This window comes from Stegostoma tigrinum, chromosome 7 (genome assembly GCF_030684315.1).
Source record: "Stegostoma tigrinum isolate sSteTig4 chromosome 7, sSteTig4.hap1, whole genome shotgun sequence".
In the NCBI taxonomy this organism is placed as follows: domain Eukaryota; kingdom Metazoa; phylum Chordata; class Chondrichthyes; order Orectolobiformes; family Stegostomatidae; genus Stegostoma; species Stegostoma tigrinum.
The window spans coordinates 49,789,806-49,810,119 of record NC_081360.1 but is presented as its reverse complement, the minus strand read 5'-3'; the positions used below and the strand labels follow the sequence as shown (position 1 = coordinate 49,810,119).

The following is a 20,314-nucleotide window of genomic DNA, read 5'->3' as shown; positions in this document are numbered from 1 at the left end:
ATGTTCCTTCCCCTTGTCCATAAATAACTCAAACCTGGTGATATAATGTTCACTGTCCCCTAAATGTTAACCTTTTGACATAAGATCTGTCATTAACCTTACCCTCCAGAACCAGGTCTACTAATGTCTCCTCTCTCATTGGGCCAATTGATATTGATATAGAAAATTCAACCAAACACAATTCCTGAACGCTCCTCATTCTATATAGTAACAGAGTTCAGCTTTATCCAATTTCTAGCTCTTACAGCTCTCAACAACTTTCCTTCAAATTTACTCTTCCTCATCCTTCCCAGTAGTTAGTGACTTACAGAATACATCCAATATTTTAAATGGTACCTCAATTGTTCCTTGGCTTTAACTAATCAGGTGTGTGTTCCGGAGGGTTCAGAACAAGGAGTCCCTCCAACACTCAAAATTCCAGTTTTCAATTTAGTCATCTATCCTGGTTTTGCTCCTTTGAGTCTTTCCTAGAACATGTTGTATCCTTTGTTGATTCAGGGCTCATTATCTCCTTAACACTCTTTCACACATGGCTATTTGATCCCTCAAATCACTTACTGCACTCGATATACTTATGTACATACACCATGAACCTAATTTAGATCTCACTGCATTCCCTCTTACTATTTCTTACTCAAGTATCATCTGTCTCTCCCAAACGTTTGTGCATCTTAATTTTCTTTTCCTCCCTGCTTTCCTAATCCTTGCTGACCCGGTTTAAACAGCTGCAAATCACCCCATCAGGGACTCCATGTGCAGATTCCCTTTTCCCTAGAATGAATCTGTATGCGCTTTGCTGAACCATTCCTCCAAACAAGCATTAAAGTGCTATACCCTCCTATGCCTCTATTTAACAGCACATAGTACTAGCACTAAGCTGGAGATCACCAGCCTTTGGATTGAGTTTACTTGTTAGCTCCCTAAAATCTCTCTGCAACATTCATTTTTCTTTTTACCCATCATGTTGGCACCAATGTGACCCATGACGATTGGTTGCATACCCTCTAACTCTCTGCTCCCAACCACAGAACACTTTGCAGTTACTCGGTGCCATCCTTGATGATAGCATCAGGGAGGCAATATATCATCATGGGTTCATGTCTGCAGTACAAAATTTCTTACTTGTTTTCTCAAACTAAAGAATCGCCAATGATTAATACCTTCTCCAAACTTTCTTCTGCTTTTTGTACAGATGACTCAGATGTGGTGCCATTAAATTAGTGCCTCTGGGTAGTGCCATTACTCTCACCAGTGTTGAGAACTCAAAATCAATTGGAAAAATGAGATGTGCTCAGGAGACTCCTGCCTCTCTGGCACTCTTCAACTAACTGGCAGTTACTTATTCCCCCTTTGTTGCACACTCAAGCTGTGGGGTGACCAAATCCAGAAACAAGTTATCCACAGACTTGTAGACTCAAAATGAGAGGAGCTCCTACACAAATTCTGTAACATGGAGCTCAAGATCCTGCAGCTGAAGATATTTCCTGCATGTGCAGTTGCATAGCACACAAGTAGCTTCATGTGGTGCCCAATGGACAAGATGTACATTGAAAATGTCCAAGGTGTCCTGTAATGTCATGTCATTATCAGGGTAGTTCACTTAACAGATATACTGGATCAAAATCCTGGAATACCCTCCCTCATGGCATTATGGGTCTATCCATAGCAAATGGATTGCAGCTGACCATCACCTTTGCAAGGGCAACTAGAATAAATACTGGCCAGCCAGCAATACCATGAGAAAATGAAAAAAAACTTAAGACTTGAATAAATCATCAGCTACCCACCAGTTGCCTCCCTATACGGGCATCACCTCATTTTATAAAGCAGATTAATTTAAACAAAACTCGAGGCTTATTTAGGTCTTGAGCCTACCCTAATGTTCCAAATTTAAAATTACCTAACAAAAACCAATTCATACCTAACTAAAACACACCTACATCTCCCACTCTATACTTCACATGAACTGAAAAGTTTTGAACGTCTATATTGAAACATAAATTGTTGAATTAAAGATTAATTACCCTGTTGGACTGTGCAAAGCCACAAGCTGGAAAAGGATATCAACCTCCAAAGGTGTAATCTGTCCAAATTTATTGGCAGCATGAGCAAACTCTTCTATATATCAAAAGAAAAACACAGATTAGAGATGCATTCTTCAGTACAATGTCCTTAACTGTTCATATTTAAGCATATGCTGTTTCCAGTACAAAAGGAGGCAGTGGAGATTGAGTTTTCCAACTACATTTAGTTCCACTATCTGCCATGTCCCAAGAGTTCCACTGAAGACAGCACAAAACATGCGGTTCCTTCTGACTGGCCCATTAATGGACAAAGCTGAAATCTGCATAGAGCGTAATGCAGTGACGAAGTATATTAGAACCAAAGAACCTGACTCTGCATAGTAATTCCTCTGCATTTCTACATGTTCTACATCTTTCTCGATCTGCGCGACTCATCAATTCCTGGGGTCATGCAGTTGAGACATCAGGCAAGTGTAAACGTTCTTATTTCGACTCAATCTGGGTATGCGAGTGTCATTAACATGGATAACATTTCTTGCCCACCTTCAGTTGACCTTAGTGACTTGGCAATTAAGGGTCAATGACGTTGGTGTAAGAATAGCATGACAAGTACACCACACCAGGGGTGTCAGATTTTGTTGCCTAAAAGAACATCAGCAAAATAGCCTGAATAATCCAGAAGGTTCACAGTCACTTTTATTCTTATCAGTTTTTAAATTTTCAAACCGTCATGGTGGAACTTAAACTTAGCTTCTCTGAATTATTATTAGCCCAGTTTTATCACAAGAAATCCATTAAGACCAGCAATCATACAACATGTGCTCTAAAAAAATGTCAGTCTAACTTGACAACATGAAAAGTGATTCAAAGCTTTTTCTTTAAGCACTTTTCAACTAAAACTAGATCAGTCATAGAGTTGTAGAGCATGGAAACAGACCCTTTGGTCCAAATCAACCATGCTGACCAGATATCCTAAATTAATCTAGTTCCATTTGCCAGCATTTGACCCGTATCCCTCTAAACACTTCGTATTCACGTACCCATCCAGATGTCTTTTAAGCATTGTAATAGTGCCAGCCTACACAACTTCTGGAAGTTCATTCCACATAGACACCACCCACTCTGTGAAAAGGTTGCTCCTTAGGTCCTTTTTATATCTTTCCCCCCTCACCTTAAACCTATGTCCTCTAGTTTTGGACTCCCCTAACATGGGAAAAAAAAAAGAAAGAGTTTGACTATTCACCCTATCCATGCCCCTCATCACATATAAACTTTTATAAAGTCACCCATCAGCCTCCAACACTCCAAGGAAAATAGCACCAGCTTATTCAGCCTCTCCCTATAGTCCAAATCCTTCAACCCTGGCAACATGCTTGTAAATCTTTTCAGAACACTTTCAAGTTTCACAACGTCATTCCTATAGGAGGGTGACCAGAATTGCATGCAATACTCTAAAACTGGCCAAACCAATGCCTTGTACAGCTGCAGCAATACCTCCTAATTCCTCTACTCAATGCACTGACCAATAAAGGTAAGCGTACCAAATACATTCTACATTATCCTGTCTAATCGCGGCTCCACTTTCAAGGAACAATGAACCTGCACTCCAAGGTTTCTTTGTTCAGGAACACTTCCCAGGACCTACTGTTAAAGTGACTGAAAAGAGAAATTGGGCATTAGATACTATTTTGGAATCAAACAGTATTATTGACATATGAAAGCTACAAATGGTCAATCACTGATGTTCCAATGATTTGATTAACTGGGGATCATCAAGTGAAATGACAAAAATTAGAAGAACAAATTGTTTGATTGCACAAACTTTAAATATTGCTAAATATGGACATGTAAAGGCCTTTCGTCTTGCACAATTCAAGTCCAAACACAAGAAAGCAACGTTCGGGAACCCTGCAGCCCAATGGTATCAATGTGGATTTCACAAGCTTCAAAATCTCCCCTCCCCCTACTGCATCCCAAAAGCAGCCCAGCTCATCCTCGCCTCCCTAAACTGTTCTTCCTCTGACCTATCCCTCCTCTCATCTCAAGCCCCACCCCCATTTCCTACCTACTAATCTATCCCGCCCCCTTAACCTGTCCCCTTTCTACTACCCACCTACACTCAACTCTACTAGCACCATCCCCGCCCCTTTAACTTGTCTGTCTCCTCTCCACCTATCTTCTCCTCTATCCATCTTCGATCTGCCTCCCCCTCTCTCCCTATTTATTTCAGAACCCTCTCCCCTCCCCCATTTCTGATGAAGGGTCTAGGCCCAAAACATCAGCTTTTGTGTTTCTGAGATGCTGCTCAGCCTGTTGTGTTCATCCAGCTCTACACCTTGTTATTAGAAAGTTAGCAATTTTGTTTTACAGCAGTTACTGATTCGTTGATCTTTAAACGATATGGAGATACAGCAATGGACTATTAACTGTCAGTTATCTTATTAAATTCAAACCAGAAAAAAAACGACTCTAGTTAGTCAAGCCTCTGCCAAGTGAACGCAAATTGGGATTGGTCAACTCCATACTTCACTCTTCAGTTGCCATGTATTGGAAAGAAGTTTAGAATGCAATGAGTTTGAATCTAAATTACTAATCTTGGTTTTTTTTTGCTGTGGGTGGGAAAGCAAAACCAGAAGTGAATACTTTTACCTTTAGTAACCTGTACATCTTTTCTCGTGCCTGCTAAAGTGCTATATATCTTCCGAATAAGTTCCATGTTATTCAGCAAGGAGTTAAATGCATTGAAGTAAGAAAAGCTGACTTGATGCGAGGTAGTTCCACCTGCTGCCTGTTTAATGAAACATCGCTACCATTAATTCATTTTATAACACCTGCAAACAGAAAACAAGCGATCTACATACATAGGTCTTCTTGCAGCACTTATAATATATTTGATTTATAAATTAAGGCATATTATATCATTTAATACACAATGCATTATTTTGGCAAGATAGATCTGTGTTCTTTAAAAAGGAGCATAAACGTTAACTTTTGTTTGACATAAGTCATTTAGGATAAAGGTAAAGTGGTTAGTGAAGAAACACTGGAATTTCAAGCTGAAATTCCAGGTGAAATTGGAAGTGCGAGTGTGACAACCAGACGGTAATGCTTCATATGATGATTTTCAATTGTATTAGCGTATCAGCCATTACTGATGGATACAGCTGTGATTTGGTTCATTTTACAGTAACATCACAGGGTCATTAATTTGCACTGATTCAATAAATCAAGCAATACTACAGATATTTTAGGACTGTCACAAGGATTTTCAGACTTCAGTTAAATAATTATATGAACGTGTGCGTGAAAATCAAATCAAGTCCTGAACCATGATTGTAATTAAGTGAAAAGAAACATTTCTCAGAGGAAGCTGTAATTGCATCAAATTGGTCATGTCCTCTATGATACAATTTACACAGCACTTGGCAATATCAGTCAAACTTTGACAAGAGTTTCCCCAACATATTTAAAATAGTAAATCTTTTTCCAATCAAACTGATAAATATTTAAACCACTTGGTTCAAAACTCACATAAACTCTAATAAAAACAAAAATTCCCAATCCCAACCAATCCACTCAAGCTGTTTCTTTTCCATCAAAACAGTGAAAGAGACCTTTCTACAAGGCAATACAACCATGAGACTCTCTCTCTCTCTTTTTCTCTCCCCACCCCTCCAAAAGACGTGAACCACGATGCGGAAGTGCCAGTGTTGTACTGGGTTGGACAAAGTCAGAAGCCACAACACCAGGTTATAGTCTAATATGTTTATTTGAAATCACAAGCTTTCGTAGCACTGCTCCCTTGTCGGGTGAGGTCATCTGATATTTAAAACACTTGGTGTCATGTGACTTTTGTCTCTGTCCAAGATATGAAAGTCACATTTCCAGCCAGTGCTGAGAAACTGCAGCAAGATTTCAAGAATTTTAAAACTTCAGTATTGAAGAACTCTCAGCATTGAAGAACTGTCATCAGGTTCTATGGAACAAATCTTTAGGGACTCTTCAACAGGATCCCTGGGCCAAATAGCATAAGTCAGACAAGAAGGCCTACGAACTATCCAGCTGATAGGCTCCATTTGAAAAGCATAAAGCCTTTAGGGACTGTTTTGCAGTGTAACAAACCTAAAAAATGTGTGGACTGACAACATTTTAAATTTCTATGGTATTTCACAGGGTGAGTTAGAAGATCTTATGCAAAGAAAGCTGTAATTGTATTGTTTTGCAGCGAAATAACTAAAACGCTTGCACTTGATGGAATAGCATTGAATACTGCTGAAATGAACAAACATGTTAAAGGATTTTGCCAGGGACTCATCAGGACAAATACAAGGAAGTTCAAATTTTAAAGAATCAACTATTTATGCAAACCAGAAAAAGTGTAGTGATTATTTTGCAAGTCAATTCTCATTGGCCAAGACATTTTTCTGAAGGAAGCAACAGAATGCTTCACAATGCTCAATAAGTTACATCAAGGAAAACACAGCCTGCTAGACTGGCATCAAATCCACACACATTCACTCCGTCCACCTGATGCTCACTATCCAGAAGGTGAATTTGCAGAAATTCCTAGGCAGTACCTTCAAAACCCATGGCCATTACCATCTAGAAGGATAACAGCTGCAGAAACATGAGAATGCCATCATCGCCTGCAAGTTTCTCTTCAAGTCATTCACCATCCTAACTTGAAAAATACATCATTCTTCCAGTGTCGAGGTTAAAACGCTGTAGTTCATTCCCTAGCAACACTGCGGATGTATGTACAGCAAATGGATTGCAAAGGATCAAGTTTTCAGCTCACCAGCACCTAATCCTTGTTGCCCTTGAGAAGATGGTGCTGAGCTGCCTTCTTGAACCACTGTAGTCCACATGCTGTAGGTTGACCCACAATGCCCTTAGGAAGGGAATTCTAAAATGTTGATTCAGTGAGAGCGAAAGAATGGCAATATATTTCCAAGTCAAAATGGTGAGTGACTTGGAGGGAAACCTGGTGGTGGTCCCATTTATCAGCTTCCCTTGTCCTTTTAGATGCAAGTGGTCATGGGTTTGGAAGTGCATTCTGAGGAGCTTTGTGAATTTCTGCAGTGCACCTTAGAGACAGTACACACTGCTACTGGGTGGGAGTATTCCATCACACTTCTGGCTTGTGCCTTTATATAGTGGTCAGGCTTTGGGGAAATCAAGAAGTGAGTTACTTGCTGCAATATCCTAGCCTCTAATCGGCTCTTGCAGCCACTGTATTTGCGCTAAGTGGAGTTCAGTTTCTGGTCAATGGTAACTCCAAGAATGTTACAGTGGGGAATTCAGCGATATTAATACCATTGAATGTCAAGGGCTGGTGATTAGATCCTCCCTTATTGCAGGTGCCTGGCATTTGTGTGGTGTGAAAGTTACTTGGCTACAGAAGCAACAAGTTCTGGAGCACAAATCTTCAATACTATTGCTATAATGTCATCTGCGCCCATTGCCTTTGCACTATTTAACTGTTTCTTGATATCATGTGGAGTGAATCAAACTGGCTGAATTCTGCAACGCTGGGGACCACTGGAGAAGGCCAAGATGGATCACGCACCAGTCACATCTGACTGAAGATTACAGAGAATACTTCAGCCTTATCTTTTGCATTATGAGCTACAATCTTCCATCATTGAGGATGAGGATATTTGTGAACCTCCTCCTCCAGTGGGTTAACTTATTGTCCATCATTATTCATGATTTGATGGGGCAGCACTGTCGAGCTTAAATCTGATACAATAGTTGTGAGATGGCTTAGTTCTATCACTTGTTGCTTATGCTGTTTAGCACACAGGTAACTTTATTTGGTAACTTTACCAAGTTGACAACTCACTTTTAGGTACATCTGGTGCTGCTCCTGGCACCCCCTCCTGCACTCTCCGATGAACCAAAGTAGATCTCCTGGCTTAGTGGGAATGGTTGAGTGGGGGATCTGCCAGGCCATGAGATTGTAGATCATGCTGGAATACAATTCCACTGCTGTTGATGGCCCACAGTGCCTTATGAATGCCCACTCTTGAGTTGCTAGGTCTATTTGAAGTGTGTTCCATTTAACATGGCGATAGAGCCACACAGCACAATTCAGGGTATTCTCAATGCGAAGGCAGGACTTGGTCTCCACAAGGACTGAAAGGGCGGTCACTCTTATGGATACTGTCATGGACAGATGCATCCGCAGCCAGCAGATTGGTAATGATGGGATCAACTACGTTCTTCCCTCATTTGTTCTTTCACCACCTGCCACAGGCCAAATCTAACAGCTATGAACTTTAGTGCTCGATGACCCTGATCAGTAGGGATGTTGCCCACCCAGAGTGAATTTTGTGCCCCTGCCCCACATTCAGTGCTTCCTCCAAAATGTTGTTCAACATGGAGGAGTACTGACTCATCAGCTGAGGGAAGACAGTATGTGGTAACCAGCAGGAGGTTTCCTTGCCAAAATTTAACATAAAGCCATGAGACTTCATGGAGTCTGGAGTGAAAGGCGGAGGTCCCCGAAGGCAACTCCCTCCCAACTGTACACTACTATGCTTCCACTTCTTCTGGGTGGGACAGGACATATTCAGAGATAGTGAAGGTGATGGTGATGTCCAGGACAAAGTCATACTCATGGAATCATACCTGACAATGTCCGGCTGTTGCTCGACTAGTCTGAGAGACTGCTCACCCAATTTTGGCACTAGTCCCCAAACAACAGCAAGGAGGATTTTGCACTGTTGACTGGGCCATTTCTACCATTGTCTTCTCCAATGCCTAAAAGAATGTGGTGCCTCTAAGTTCATTATTGTTTGCTGTAGTAACGACTAATTTAAGATAATCAGTTGAGTCCATAACAAGGCTCATATACTAACTATTAAGTTTTTTGAAAATTTCTTTTGTGTACTTAGACTCTGAAGTCCCCCAGCAAAAGTACATTTCATATCCTTGCTCCATCAATGACTCTCCTGTATGGCATTCAACACTTAACAAGTACTGGTTCACATGCTGAGGTAAGGCAGTATACGGTGATTAGCAGGCTTTCTTGCCCAGGTCTGACCGATCTCAACAAAGTTCAGGATTCCCATAACTACCTCCAGCCGATTCTACATTAGTGTGCTGCCAATGATGGTCTGACTTGGGACAAAGCTGAGGTTGGTGATGCAGCAGCTATGACTCTTCTGAATGGCAGAGCAGCCTCGATGGGCCAAAGCATTTACTTCAATTCCTGTCTCTGAGGTCATGCTCTTATTAAACCACAAATGGAAGAGGCTTCATATGACCATAAAACATAGACAGAGAAGGTGACCATTCCATCCATCATTTCATGAGATTATAGCTGTTTTGAAAACCTCAACTTCACTTTGCTGCCCCTTCCCATAACACTTGATCCCCTTACTGACTTAAAACCTGTCTCTCACACTTGAATATATTTAACGGCAGTTTCGACAGGCCTCTACAGAAAAGAATTCCACAAATTCAGTACCCTCCGAGAGGTGAAATTCTTCCTTATCTCTCCATTAAATGGATGACACCTTATTTTGAGACAACGCCTCAGGTCCTCTCACAATGGGAAACAACTTCTCCACATCTACTCTGTCAAATCCCCTAAAAATCTTGTACATTTCAATATGGCTGTCTCTCAATTTTCTAAATTCCAATGATGACAGAACCAATCTACTCAACCTGCCATCTTAAAACAGTCCCTGCACATCCAAGATTAGCACAGTAAAACACTTCTGGGCCGCCAATGCCAGAATATTTTTCATTAGATAAAGAGACCAAAACAGTTCATAATATTCCAGCTATGGTCTGACTTGGGCCCTGCATATTTTTAGCAAGGTCTATTTTTATATTCCATTCTCTTTATTTCAAAGACCAACATTCAATTTGTCTTCCGTATTTTCCGCTGAACTTGGATGCTAGCTTTCTGTGATTTGTGCAAGAGGATCCCTTGTTCTGCAGACTTTCTCCATTTAAATAATATTTAGCTCCTTACTCTTTCTACTAAAACGCATGATCTCTAACATATTGCACATTACTTTCCATCTGCCAAGTAGCTATCCACTCACTTAACACGCTACACCATTTTGTGTCATCCACAGTCCTCATCACTTGCATTCCCAAATATTTTTGCGTCATCCACAAACTTAGTGACAGTATTCAATTTACTCAGTCATTAATATATTTTGTAAAAATGGTGGCTCTTCACTAGCTACAAGTTGACATCCTAAAAACGCACCTCTTATCCCGATTCTTGATCTCCTCTCAGTTAGCCAACCCTATATCCTTGCTAATATTCTAATCTCCAACACCATAGGTTTTGTATTATTACATAGTCTGACATGTGGTACCTTATCAAGTACACAGAACATAGAACAGTACAGTACAGTACAGGCCCTTCAGCCCATGATGTTGTGTCGACCTATTATCCTACTAAGATCAAACTACCCTGCATATCCAACATGATACTATCATTCATGCGCCTGTCCAAGAGTCACTTACATGTCCCTAATTTATCTGACTCCACTACCACTGCTGACAGTGCATTCCACAGGCTCACCACTCTGTCTAAAGAACCTACCTCTGACATGTTCCCATACCTTCCTCCAATCACCTTTAAATTATGCCTTCTCGTAATAGTCATTTCTGCCCTGGGAAAATGTCTCTGGCTATCCATTCAATCTATGTCTCTCATCATCCTGTACACCTCCATCAAGTCATATCTCATCTTTCTTCGTTCCAATGAAAAAAGCCTAGCTCCCTCAACCTTTCCTGACAAGACCTGCCCTCCAGTCCAAGCAGCAGCCTGGTAAATCTCCTCTCTAAAACTTCCACATCCTTCCTATGAAGGGACCAGAAATGAACACAATATTCCAAGTGTGGTCTAACCAGGGTTTTATAGAGCTGCAGCATAACCTTGTGGCTCTCAAACTCAATTCCCCTGCCAATGAAAGCCAAGTATCACCTGAAAATCCAGATGTGTTACATCCACTGTTTCCCCTTTGCATATCCCACTTGTTACATCCTCAAAGGATTCTAAAAAATTTGTCAGGTATGATTTCCCATTTGTGAAGGCATGCTGACTCTGCTGGATCATACGTATTTCTAAATGCCCTGCTACTACATCCTTTACAAAAGGTCACTTTTCACTCACAGATGTTAAGCTAAATAACTTGTGGTTGTCTATTTTTGTCTAGTTCCCTTTTTTGAATTCTCAGGGATTATTCCAGAATTGAAGATTTCATGGAATTTTACTACCAGTGCATACACTATCTCCATTGTTAATTCTTGTAATAACCTAGGATGCTTCCCATCAGGTCCAGGGGACTTATTAGTCTTTAATCCATATTAGTTTCCTTATTAATTTTTCCTTTGTGATAGTGGTAATATTTATTTCCTCTTCTCCTTTCTCCCTTTGATTGTTTAGTGATTTTGGAATGCTATTAGTAGTTTCTACTGTGAAGACTGATGTAAAATATATTTCAACTTCTCTGCCGATTCCTCATTCCTCATTATTTTTCCCCAGCGTCATTCTCTATGGTATCTATTTTAATTTTGTCCTCTCTTTCCTTTTACATATTCAAAGAAACTCTTGACATCTGTCTTGATATTACTTGCATGTTTATCCTCATGTTATTTTTCTCCCTTTTTTGTTCATCTTTTATTGATTTTTAAAACTTTCCCTTAAGCATTTCCACTCTAGATGGAGGTGGTGCTTGGTATGAGTGCAAAAGGCAAAACTGTAGCTTTTACAACTACCTTCATCTAGAACCAGCAAGTCAATATCATTTATGGCTTTCTCCTGTGATCCCCCGACATCACAAATACCAGACTTTGAGTAGAATTGTTCAATGTTATATCAGACAAATGAACATATCCAATACAGTAAAAGCCACTGGCCCTAATAACAGCCCAGCTTTATTGATGACTTGCACTCCAGAACTAGATGTACCTCTGGCCAAACGGCTCCAAAACAGCTCCCGCACTGGCATCGCCCAAATGAAAATTATCCAAGTATGTCATATCCATAAAAAGCAGCAAAAATTCAGTGTGACCAATTAACAACCCAATCTATTCTCAATCAGCAACATGATAGAAGGAGCCATGTGCAAAGCTATCAAGCAGTGCTCATTCATCAATAACCTACATAGCAATATTTAGTTTGGGTTCTGCTAGGACCACTTAGCTCCTGATCTCATTACAGCCCAAACACAAACAAAAGAGATGAATTCAAGAGGTGAGGCAATAGTGGCCCTTAGCATCAAGGTATCATTTCACTGTGTGTGGCATGAGTACTAATAGTAAACTTGAAATTGATGGGATTGACAGGAATTATGCCAAGCCAAGAGAAGAAATGCTCTGGTCGTTGGAGGCCTATAATCTCAGCCTTAGGCCATATTTCAGGAGTTCCTCAGGGTAGTGTCCTGCAACCACCCAACCATCAAGTTCCTTCATCAATGATCTTCCTGTCATCATAAGATCAGAATGGGGATGTACACTGATGTTTGCTATGTTCAGTTTCATTTGCAGCTCTTCAGATAACGAAGTAAACCAAGTCTGCAAGCAGCAAAACATGGGCTACATTCAGGCTTTGGCTGATAAGCAGCAAGTAACATATTTACCAGACAACTATTAGGCAATGAAAAATTCAACAAGAATGAATATCTTAGCAAGATCCTTAGATTCTCCATCACCCAATTATTCACCAACAACCCGAGGGTCACCTAGATTTAACTAGATCATAACCTAGGTCATCAATTTAGATTATAAATGTCAAAGGCCCAAGACTAATCCTCTTAATACCCTACTACTTACAGCCCGCCAACTTGTAAACATTACCTTTATACTAATGGTCTGTTTTCTATTCATTAACCGATCAATCCATTCCAACATGTTACTCCAAACACTACAAGCCCTTGTTTTGTACAATAACCTCTAATATGGCATCTTTTCAAATGTCCATTCAATATCTACATAAATTCACATACACAGTATTTTCCTTTAGCTACCCTAAACAGTCATAGCTTCATCAGACATGATTACCTCTTAATATAACAATGCAGGGTCCCTAATGAGGTCTCCTTAGTAACACTTCCTTACTAGATTTCAGCATTGTTTCACATGCGTCAGCCTAACTGGCCTGAGGTTCCATTTTCCTGCAATCTCCTTTCTTAAATCAGCAGCATTACATTTGCTACCTTCCAATCCAGTTAGGATTGTTTATGGAAATTTTACAATTCCACAACCAATATATTCACTGTCTCTGCAGACACCCTTTTCGAACGCTAGGTCATTCGGTCTAGGGAACTGGTCAACTTTTAGTTCCATTAAGATGTCCAGTTAGCTTCCTCTATGAATATTAATTATTCTTTGTTCCTCAGTTTAATTAGCCCTTTAACATCCAACTACTTTTGGCGTGCTTTTTATGTCTTCTCCTGTGAAGGCACATACAAATTTATGCAATATTCTCATTATAATTTCTTGCATTTCAGCTTCAAAACAGCTTTTCTTTTATTAGTCTCTTCCTTACTATATGCTTGTAAAGCATTGAATTTTGTTTTTAAACTATTTCTTGGACAATTTACTTTCATTTTTTTATTTACTCATCAATTCTCTGGTTGCTCTTTGCTGTTTCTTAACACAGCTGGATAGAACATGGAAAAAGAACTGCACACCATAGGAATGGGCCCTTCAGGGCACAATGCTGTGCTGAATCTAACGCCAAATTAAACTTACCCTTTCTGACTGCCCTTGGTCCAAATGCCTCCATGACTTCCATATTCCTGAGCTTATCTAAAAGTCCCTTCAATGCCCCTATCGTACCTGTCTCTATCGCCACTCCTGGCAGCATATTCCACACTCCTACCACTCTCTCTGTAAAATAAGCTTGTCCCTCACGTCTCCCTTGAACTTTCCTCCTCTCACTGTAAATGCATACCCTCTAGTTTTAGACATTTCAATTCTGGGAAAAAGGTTCTGACCATCAACCTGATCTATGCATCTCACAATTTTATAGACTTCCATCAAAAATCCCCTCAGCCTTGGCTGCTCCAGAGAAAACAACTGAAATTTTTCTAGCTTCTCCTTATACCTATTAGACTGTCTAATCCAGGCAGCATCCTGGCAAACCGCTTATGCGCACTCTCCAAAGCCTCCACATCAGAATTAAACACATTACCTTCAATGTGGCCTCACCAAAGTCTTATGACATCCTGATTCTTGTACTCAATTCTCTGACCAATAGAGGCAAGCATGCCATATGCCTTCTTTACCACCCCATCTACTTGCGAGGCTACTTTCAGGGATCTATGGGCTTGAGCCCCAAGATCCCTCTGTGCTGTTCAAGGTTTGACCATTAATTGTGTACTTTTCCTTAATATCTGATCTCCCAGTGCAGCACTCACACTTGCATGGATTAAACTCCATCTGCCATTTCTCCACCCATATCTGATCTATATCCTGCTGAATCATTTGACAACCTTCTACCCTCTCCACAACACCATTAATCTTTGTATTCACGTGCAAACTTACCAACTCACCCATCTACATTTTCATCTAAGTGATTTGTGTATATCACAAACAGCACAGGTTCCAGTATGGATCCCTGCAGAACACCACGAGACACGGAGCTCCAGCCTGAAAAACAACATTGCACAAATACCCTCTGCTGATGGCCAAGTCAACTCTGAATCCATGCAGCTAAGTCACGATGGATCCTATGCATCTTAATGTTCTGGAAGAGACTACCATGAGGGGCCTTGTTGAAAGCCTCACTAAAATCCATGTAAACAACATCCACTGCTCTATCCTCATCAAAAAATTCAATCAGGTTCGTAAGACAGGAGCTGCCCTGCACTAAGCCACACTGACTGTGCCTTATAAGGTGATGCCTTTCCAAATGTGCGTAAATCCTGTCCCTTATAGTTCTCTCCAACAACTTCTCAACCATCGATGTGAGACTCACCAGTCTATTGTTTCCTGGATTATCCCTATTTCCCCTCTTGAATAGAGGAACATTAGCTTTAGCTACTTGCCAGTCCTCTGAGATCTTTCCAGTGGCTAACGTGAATACAAAGGTCTTGGTCAAGGCCCCAGCGACCTCCTCTCTTGCCTCTCTCAATAACCTGGGATAGATACCATTAGGCTTTGAAGACTTCTCCAGTTTTATGCTCTTCCAAAGACCTAACACCACTTCTTTCTCGATCTCAAAATGCCACAACATATTAGCATCCTCCACACAAATGTCACTATTCTCAATATCCTTCCTTTGGGTGAATACTGATGCAAAGTACTCACTCACAATCTCACCCACATCCTCTGTCTCCAAGCAGAAGTTCCCTCCTTTATCTTTAAGTGATCTTACTTTCTTCCTAGTAATCCTCTTATTTTTAATGTATCTATAGAATGCCTTGGGATTCTCTTTAACCCTACTTGTGAAAGCCATTTCATGGCCCCTTCTTGCTCTCCTAATTCCCTGCTCAAGCTCCTTCCTGCTTTCTTTATACTCCTCATGGGCTGTATCCAGTTTTAGTGTATAAACCTTACATATGCTTCTTTCCCTTTTGACTAAATTCACAACCTTCCTTGTAATCCAAGGATTCTGTACTTTGCCATCCTTGTCCTTAGTTCTTCCTCGAAGATGCCAATCCTGAACTCTCATCAGCAGGTTTTTAAACAATTCCCACATGTCAAATATGGAAATGCTTGATAACTGGTAATTAACTCTCCCAAGCTCCTGCCTACTACTGACACACTTTGCCCTCCCCCAATTGAGTACCTCACCACAAGGTCCTGACTGATCATTATTCATAGTTGTATTAAAATTTAAGGAATTGTGACCACTGTTTCCAAAATGCACTCCCCAAGGAAAGTCCAGGTTGACTAATCTTAGCTATATTATAAATCTCTTCTTTTAATCTAACATAATCCTTAACTTTAGTCCACCACGTACTACTGAGGTTGCACATTTGAAGATGTTTCTTTTTGTCGGGGAAACTAAACCTAGGGGACTATTTAAGAAGAAGTGGTCTCGCTTTTAAGGCAGACTCAAGGAAAATTAGTTTCTCACGTGAGGGTTATTTTACATGGGGAATTCTTTTTCCAAGAAGGTAATGAAAGCTGGGACTTCATGACTAAACAAAATACAAAGCTGTTCACAATTAAAATGATAGCTCTCATATTGCTTTTGTAATATGTTTGTATATCATGTACGGGAACAGACACACCATTTGCAAACAAGCTCCACATCTCACCCTGGTGAGAATGATGGGGAGAGATCTATTTAGAGAGGTAAAGGCAAAAGAACAAAAAAATCCTGATAGGTTTTTTGGCATGACAGCGAGCCTGCTGTGTGCACTGACACAGAAACAAGCCTAATGACAGAAGCTGAAGAACATCCATCCTCCTCAATGATAAAAATGAGATACCTTCTCGTCAGTAGTAGTTTCCTAAATATGAAATCACATTGTGATTGTTCTATCTGACTAAGCCCTGTTCAGTTAAAGAAATCTGTGACACTTACCATTTGCTTAAACCTTTATGTTTTTAAAAACACTGAGTGTCTTTTAGTTACAGTTAATTCTCAGGGTTTTGTTATGTTAGACACTGTAAATGTTGATTTGAGCTGCACTCTGAAAGAAGAACATTCAAGAGCGAACTATATGGTAAATGGAAATCTCTGGGGAAAATTGATGCACACAGAGATCTGGGTGTTCAGGTCCATTGTACCCTGAAGGTGGCAACGCAGGTGGATAAAGTGATCAAGAAGGCATACAGCATGCTTTCATTCATCAGACGGGGTATTGAGTACAAGAGTTGGCAGGTCGTGTTACAGTTGTATAGGCCTTTTGCTCGACCACATTTGGAATACTGCGTACAGTTCTGGTCGCCAGATTACCAAAAGGATATGGATGCTTTGGAGAGGGTGTAGAGGAGGTTCACCGGGATGTTGCCTGGTTTGGAGGGTGCTAGCTATGAAGAGAGGTTGAGTCGATTCGGATTATTTACATTGGAAAGACAGAGGTTGAGGGGGGAGTGATTGAGGTCTACAAAATCATGAGAAGTATAGACATGGTGGATAGCAAGAAGCTTTTTCTCAGAATAGGGTCTCAATTACTAGGGATCACGATTTCAAGGTGAGGGGGGAGAAGTTTAAGAGAGATATGCGTGGGAAGTTCTTTAAGCAGAGGGTGGTGGGTGCCTGGAACATGTTGCCAGCAGAGGTGGTAGAGGCGGGCACGATAGCGTTATTTAAGATGTATCTCAATGAATGGGCGGAGAGCAGAAGGATACAGATCCTTGGAAAATAGGCGACAGGTTGAGATAGAGGATCTGGATCGGCGCAGACTTGGAGGGCCAAACGGCCTGTTCCTGTGCCGTAATTTTCATTGTTCTATTTCGAGAAACTGATCCTAATGTTAACTCCAAATACAAATAACAATCTTTCACAGGTGTATTCTCTAGTACAAACATGATTTCAACTCCAAGAGTGCAACCTCTTTACTGGACAACTTTTTTTTGTAAATGTGATGAATTTTAAAATTACTAAGATTGATAGTATTTCATATAGAGGCTAATTGTTTGAACTCATTATCCAACACAAATTATAAAACAACACCAAGGTTGCATTCCAAGCTCAACTGGGTTTTGGAAAAAAGTTCACTAATTTCACTTACTGAGACCAGGTTCTCTTCAACAAAAGGAGTCAGCATGTGTGAACGAATGGTAACCATAATATCACTGAAGTCTAAAGCCACAATTGTGCCACTTTTGTTTTTGTCCTTTTGTGCAAAGGCTTGTCTTGCATGCTCTAGCTGAAGTTCCTGTAAAAGAGAATTATGCTTGTAAGAAAAGAATCATTTCCCTCTCCAAATAGAGCCAACACTAGTTGTGAAGATTGAAACAACACAACTTCCGAAAAGGACAATAACAGTAATAATAAACTGGGAACAATAAAATCAGAATATTCATTCCTTTTCCTTCCGTCGTCTGTACCCATTATACTAATTGTAAATTAGCTGCCACTAAATCAAACACTTGAAAGTTTATCAGAAATGTCTACTGCTCTTCTGACCCCACCATTGTTTTATAAATCAAAAGCAGCATTATTAATGGCTATTCCTCACAGGATCTTTCTGAGCCCAAAGTGGGCTACTGATTCTAAAATGGGCCTTTACAGTACATGGGGCATTTCTCATGCTGTGTCTCACTGCGCAATACTTGTTCGAGTCATGACTTGTTCTTTTCGTTTTTGTTTTCTTTCCTTTTTGTCACAGTTGGGTCTCAAAATTTGGGGATCCTTGCCACAGACTGCCTCCAACTGGTTCGTAGTGACTGTTGAGGTTGCATTTCCTCATATAAAAACAAAGTACTCCAGATGCTGGAATCTGAAACAAACACTTAAAATGCTGAAGAAACTCTTGGATGAAAGTCAACATCAAAATGCCAGAGAAACTCAGCAGGTCTGGCAGGATCTGTGGAGAGGGAAACGGTCAACGTTTTGAGTCTACATGATAATGGACTGTAAACATTAAATCTGTTACTCTTTTCACTGCTGCTTCCAGACCTGCTGAATTTCTCTACCATCTTGATGTTGACTTTCATCATATCCTTGAAGGACTTTGTCTGTCCTTCTCTGGTGTGCCTTCCCCTAATTTTGCTGGGAGAAAATAACCTGTTTTGACCTGGTATGTGACATCCAAACTATATGTTCAACAGAATGAAACTGATAGCAGGTGGTGGTTGCCTCTACAATCATACTAGTACATCATTTTGCACTTCATATGCAAGATCTTCTGCAGGTTGTCTTGGTGGCATGACTTCTGTTTTTGAAGTGCCTCCTATACATTTCTCTTATTCAGAACCACACTGTAAGGTAGAGTTATGGTTGAATGGTGGATTATTGTCTTAGTTTCAGATTTGATGTTTAGATCTTCAAACACCTGCTTCCAGAGATGGCCAAAGGATGTACCAACAGATTTCAGGCAATTCTGGGCTGTGTTGTTCTTGTCAGCTATCTGCTAAAGATAATTTCCAGGTACTCATCAGGAATGCCAATTAGTGGAGGTTCAGGTGTGTGTATTGGGAACTCCTTAATGAAGAACATTGATCTTCTAAATATTAAGCCCAAGTCCCAGGTTTGCCCTGATTTTGGTAAATATGTCAATGATTCTCTGGCGATCTGTTTCCAAATCAGCTGTTATTCAGCATCATGAGGATATTGGAGTGCAATGCCTGAAGTTAGGATGGTATTACTGTGTGGCCTGCGATTAAATAGTTTAAGGCCATTCAATAAACTAACTGCACTCTGTCTCTAATCTATGGACCATGGCAGTTTAGAAGATTTAAAAAACTCGAGGCAATGACACAATCGTGTTTAACGTTTGCATTAATCTCAAAAGTTTAAAGGATTAGTTGCAAAGGATCACTGCTCATGTACCATAGAAGATGGTGACAAATTTCAAAGAGCACCTACGCTTCAGCAGAATCTTACCGACTAGCACACAATTTACTGAGTAGAACAGCTTTGTCGAGTTTTTAAAAATTGCTTTACAAAGAGGATTATGTTGCTTGTGACATTTTTATGTTGGTGAGCCATGAAAATCATGTCCACAAAAAGTGAAACAAGTGTATCAAATAAACCCTTACAGATGGCAGGCAAATCAGTGGTCACAACATCTAAACAAAGACTCTGAGTTTGAATTCAGCCAATTAATTTAAACGAAGCACCTAGATACAGAAAGCCAAATGAATTTAAATCTGAAGGTCTTGCCAACCTGAAACCAATCATATTATAACAATTTGATTGTCATAACGGTTATAAAAGACAAGGGCATTTGGAAAATCAGAAAGAGCTAACTGCCATCAGAAAAATGGAGACAAGTGCCACCTGCTAGAGTGAGCACCTTTCAGCTCTCAGAGAAAGCCAGTCTAATAAATCAAAGGGACCACAGTATTTCAGCTCAAAGTGCTCACTGAAGACATTAAAGAGATAAAACGTTCTCGACAGCAGAACTAATGAAGTAAGATATTTGTGAAGAGAGCAGAAACAAAATATTCCAGAAGACAACCTGTAGAGGCTTGAAGAAATTAAGTTATAGTTTATTGCTTCTTATTAATTGGGTTTATATTAGTGGGACTTGTCTTTATTTAAACACAATTCCAGTAGAATTTAGACTACTAACTACCCCAACTGGTCTAAGGGAGAATTGTCGGTCTGTTAGTAATTTTATTTATTTGTTCATTATTGGGTTAAATAAATTGCTTCTTGTTACGTGTAAAGTGGAAATCAGGCATTTTAC

At 40.2% G+C, this 20,314-nt stretch overlaps 1 protein-coding gene across 3 annotated transcripts in view; it reads right to left on the bottom strand.

The window, feature by feature from the left end:
* Positions 1-20,314, bottom strand: part of slc25a12 (solute carrier family 25 member 12) — a 111,778-nt gene that overhangs the window by 61,975 nt on the left and 29,489 nt on the right. For all 3 annotated transcript variants that reach the window (XM_048534340.2, XM_048534342.2, XM_048534341.2), the window contains exons 6-8: positions 17,690-17,836; positions 4,674-4,812; positions 2,025-2,118 (exon numbers count right to left, since the gene is read on the bottom strand). In XM_048534340.2, the coding sequence (XP_048390297.1) occupies positions 2,025-2,118; positions 4,674-4,812; positions 17,690-17,836 (380 nt within the window). The remainder of the gene's footprint in view (positions 1-2,024; positions 2,119-4,673; positions 4,813-17,689; positions 17,837-20,314) is intronic.